This window comes from Cervus elaphus, chromosome 30 (assembly GCF_910594005.1).
Source record: "Cervus elaphus chromosome 30, mCerEla1.1, whole genome shotgun sequence".
NCBI classification, from domain to species: domain Eukaryota; kingdom Metazoa; phylum Chordata; class Mammalia; order Artiodactyla; family Cervidae; genus Cervus; species Cervus elaphus.
The window spans coordinates 15,306,470-15,311,091 of NC_057844.1; the positions used below are offsets into that span (position 1 = coordinate 15,306,470).

General features: G+C 45.6%; 1 protein-coding gene across 1 annotated transcript; it reads right to left on the reverse strand.

Annotated features, from left to right (window-relative positions):
- Nucleotides 1-435: 435 nt before the first annotated feature.
- SMIM2 (small integral membrane protein 2) lies at nucleotides 436-4,335 on the reverse strand. The gene is given in 4 exon segments (XM_043891522.1): nucleotides 436-577; nucleotides 579-727; nucleotides 730-760; nucleotides 4,322-4,335. Coding segments are annotated over 4 exon segments (336 nt in total).
- Nucleotides 4,336-4,622: the final 287 nt, after the last annotated feature.

Consider the following 4,622-nt stretch of genomic DNA (forward strand, 5'->3'; position numbering starts at 1 on the left):
ATTTATTTAAACTTACTTCTTATTGAAGTATAGTTGATTTACAATGTTTTATTAGTTTCAGGTGTACAACACACTGATTCAATTATTTTTATAGATTTTGTGAGTGACTCTTTGTGACCCTGTGGATTGGAGTCCGCCAGGCTTCTCTGCCTAATTTTTCCTGTCCAAAAATTCCTGCTGGAATTTTTCAGGCAAGAATACTGGAATGGGTTGCCATTTCCTACTCCAGGGGGATCTTCCTGACCCAGGGATTGAACCCACGTCTTCTGCATCTCCTGCATTGGCAGGCAGATTCTTTACCCATGAGCCACCTGGGAAGCCCTTTTATTGATTACACTCCATTTAAAGGTACTATAAAATATTGGCTATATTCCCTGTGCTAAAAAACTAACATTTATTGGCTGAATTTTTAGGCCAAATCAAAATATCCTCATGTTAAAATAGCTGCACAAAAAGTGACTTTATTGAAATAGCTGCATCCAAAGAGCTGAAAGTCTGGACGTCATCTGCTTCTGGCACCTGATTCTGGTCCTCTTTTGTGCAGCTTTGCCTTCTGTTCCGCTGTATGCTGGGTGTGGTTAACAGAAGAGGCGCTCGCATCAGGGCCGCATTGAATCCTCTTGTTCCAAGTGAGGACTATGTAGGTGTCACAGATGACACTCATCCAAAAGCCGATCAGGATGCTAATAGCAGGCCCACGTGTTTCCACTTCCCTGTGAGGCAGCCTGGGCTGGCATCAGTCCTCTCCCCAAAGTCTTTCCTGCCCTCACTCACTCAGGAGCTCTACTTGGGTCAGAAATGCAATTCTCTGACGGTGCCAGACAGCCAGACGATGCTGGGAAAAAAGAAAGAAAAAGCAGATTTCTAAATTAAGCCCAAGCCTCATTTACAAAAAAAAAAAAAAAAAAAAGCCACAGCCTAGCAACATGTTCACAGCTCAGCTTCCCTCTGTGATGAAGCCTCTGTGGCCAGAGCCGGGGATGACACAGTCATTGGAGGCCCTAGGCCCAGCCCCTCCCCATCTGGAAAGTGCTGACGGTGGCTCGTTGAGGGCCCAGCCCAACCAAGGGCGGAGCTCTGAAGGAGCAGAGCGGATACAGAGACTACTGAGGTCCAAAACTTAATGAGGTCCCTAGACACCTACAGACTCTTGGCAATGACATACCTGAAATAATAGCAGATGAATTTCCTTGGGCTGCTCTACTGAAACAGAAGCTGCTCCTTGAGATGGGGGTCTTCTCTGTTCACCACTGAATGCACAGCACCCAACTTAGCACATGGCGCACACACGGTACCCAGTCACTAGGTAAGATAAGACTGGACCGATGTGTGACTCAATGGACAGATTGATGCTGCCATCCCCTCATCCCTGCTTCCCAAACTCTCCACCCTAAATGAAGTCCAGAATTTCAAGAGAGCCTTAATCTCCTAAGTACCGCATGCACCAGAGAGGCAATGTTCCCTAACCTGGATGTTTAAGTCTGAGCCAACAGCTGGGGTGAGCACTTGAGAGGTGATTAAAGGGTGCAGGCTCTTATTGCCTCAGGTGCAGGTGAAGTGGCCATCACATATGCAGAGAAGCAAGGGCTGTGAGAAGTGCCCTTGGTAACAATTGTCAGTGTTCCTGAACGTTCTCTTATTTTTAAACAGTATCAGCATCAAAGATGAGGTATTGCTAAACAGAGAAACTACAGCACAAATAGTATTGGGTTGGCCAAAAAGTTTGTTTGGGCTTTTCATTAGATTCAGTGGAAAAATGGGAATGAAATTATAGGCCAACCCAATACATGAGCTTCTGGTCTGAGTCCTTTTGGAACACAAAAAGTAGAGCCCACAATGCCCTTTGAGACTCCAAAGGCCAAACTCATCAGAAATGAACCAATAGTACAGAAAACTGAATCTCATCACCAGCCCTCCCAAGTTATGAGATGATTAAGAAAAGCTGGGGTGATCCTGGCACCCAGATCCTCTGAATATTGAAAATAAAGCAATCCTCTGAATCCCATGAGGATCCTGGTGATGTTGCAGGGGACAACTTTGACTCCTGGGAGCAGTTGCTCTATGTTCTCCCTGGTGACCAGAGAGTGGTTGAAGACAGCATTGTCAAGATCATAAATCTCCGTCTCAGAGCTGGGGCCCTAGGTTTAAAAGATCAGGGAAATTAGCCCACAATTCAAAAATCTGTCTTCCAACTTCTTCGTCTGACCTGGCCAGAAACAGTAAAAGCACATCCATGCCAGCGAGATAAAGGTTCTTAATTAAATTCAGATATATAAGAATATATTACATGTCTACTCATGGAATAATCATCTATAGTGGACAAGCCATCTAAACAGCATCAATAGTGGTACAATGTCATCCTGCTTCACATGGTAGCACACAGCAGAGAAGCATGAGCCCTCTCAGGACTCTGAGATCATTTCAGTCCCACAGCATCCCAGAGCACCAGTCAGGAACAATCAGGATGAGGGAGATGAGCAATGATCAGATTGGAGATGTGACCACAGGGACACAGCCCCAGCAGAGGGGAGAGGGGACACACACAGATTACCCTCAGATCTAGTGTGTGTTGAAAAAGTGTTGCTCAGTCCTGTCTGGTTCAACCACCAGGCCCCTCTGTCCATGGAATTCTCCAGACAAGAATACTGGAGTGGGTAGCCATTCCCTTCTCCAGGGCATCTTCCCCACCCAGGGATAGAACCTGGGTCTCCTGAATTGCAGGCAGATTCTTTACCGTCTGAGTCACCAGGGAAGCCTCAAATCTAGTATATCTCTTTTTTCAAAAGTATGTATTTATTTATTTCATTTGGCCACTCTGGGTCTTAATTGCGGAACTCAGGATCTTCGATCTTAGTTGCAATATGTGGTATCTAGTTCCCTGACCAGGGATTGAACCCTGGGCCTCCGGCATTGAAAGCTCAGCGTCTTAGCCACTGGACCTCTAGGCAAGTCCCTAATGTATCTCTTTGGTGCCCCACCACTCATGGCATTCACAACCCCAGGCCTCTGCTCCAGTCTATGTTTCGGGGGTCCCTAATGCGCCACACCTATGGCTCCAGCTTCTGAGATGGCTGCTCAGTGATAAGACCCCACTGACACCCTTCCCCCCACCCTCTGTAGAGTTTCCAGAGATTCATGGAAAGGCTACCCACTCCAGTATTCTGGCCAAAGAATTCCATGGACTGTACAGTCCCTGGGGTCACAAAGAGTCAGACACAGCTGAGCAAATTTCACTTTCAAGAGAACAGAGTCCAAGACTCAGCCTGTGACCTAAACTCCTTGCAAGCTCAGTTTTCTCATCTATAGAATGGAAAGAATAGGAACTCTGATGCTTGCCTCCCAAGATTGCATAAGGCTCAAATGCCACACTATTGTGTTCAAATGCATGTCAATCTGCAAGCCGTTGTTCTACGTAAAAATGTTTTCTAAACTGTGACTGTCCATAATGAGAAGTTTTCCTCTGATATGGGGAGTGAGAATTCCTTTGTCTCTAACTATCACGGGTCTACCTGGTTCTCAGTGTCCTAGGGCTTGATCTATCCTGGTCAGCATCACAGCTTTCTCTGACCTCTTTGAACTATGGGATCATGGCAGTGTGGTCTAAACACACAGGTCTAGATTCTACTCCATTGCAAATCTAAAATCCACAATTCCCCTAGGTTTCTGGTGAAATTAGCAAAGCCTAGGTGAATGAACTCCCTCTGATGACTCAACGTTTCAGTGCTTCCCCAAAGGGCACTTCCTGCAACGGGACGGGAGTGTGTAGGTTCCTGTTTCCATTTCTGCTTCCTTGGTGCAGGCTTCCCCGGCATGTATGCAGGGCTGCAGGGTGAGCGATGACCTAATGACTTTGGGCAGGAAGTAATCCTCAATCCCATTCAGTCTGCATTCAATTGCTGACCTGAGATTAGTCTTACAAAAACATTAAAAAGATATTTACAACAATTAAAAAATTCAGAATTTTCTCATTGATAAATTCAGAGAAGCTTGAAAAAATGGGAAGATCTGACAGTTGAGGACCACAATATCCCCCGTGGTCACAATTATCTGATAATTGAGGGCCTACCTAGTAAAGTGGATAGGAATATTGGTTGCCAGGGTTCAGATCCCATCCCTGCTCTTTACAGGCAACCAAATTCATGAACTTAACCTCTCAAAGTCTTGGTTTCTCATCTTTTAAGACAATGTTAAACTACTAGCAATTATCTTTATGTACCAAAAATGCTTTAAACAGTGGCTAGCACATAACAATCGTCCAATAAATGTCAATGATTCTCCCTCTCCACCCGCCTGGCACAAGTAGCTTTACCATTTTCCATACCTTCCCGGCCCCATGAGCATAACTGTTAACTGTTAGTCTAAGAAGTTCAACAAAATGAGTTTGGTACTTGTGGTCCTTCGGGTCACGAGGTGATAACTCATGTCTGCATCCTTTCTTAGCTTGATTGTCCTCATTCCCCGCCAAGCTGTCCCTTCTCCCTCTCTAAGATTTTCCCTCCTCCTGCTGGAGCTCACTTGAAACCCGACAGCAGAGCACGGGACACCCAGCTTTGCTGAGGTCCTCCTACTTTCTAGACAGAAGAAATATAGTCCCCCTAATTGCTTCAAGGCATCTCAACCTC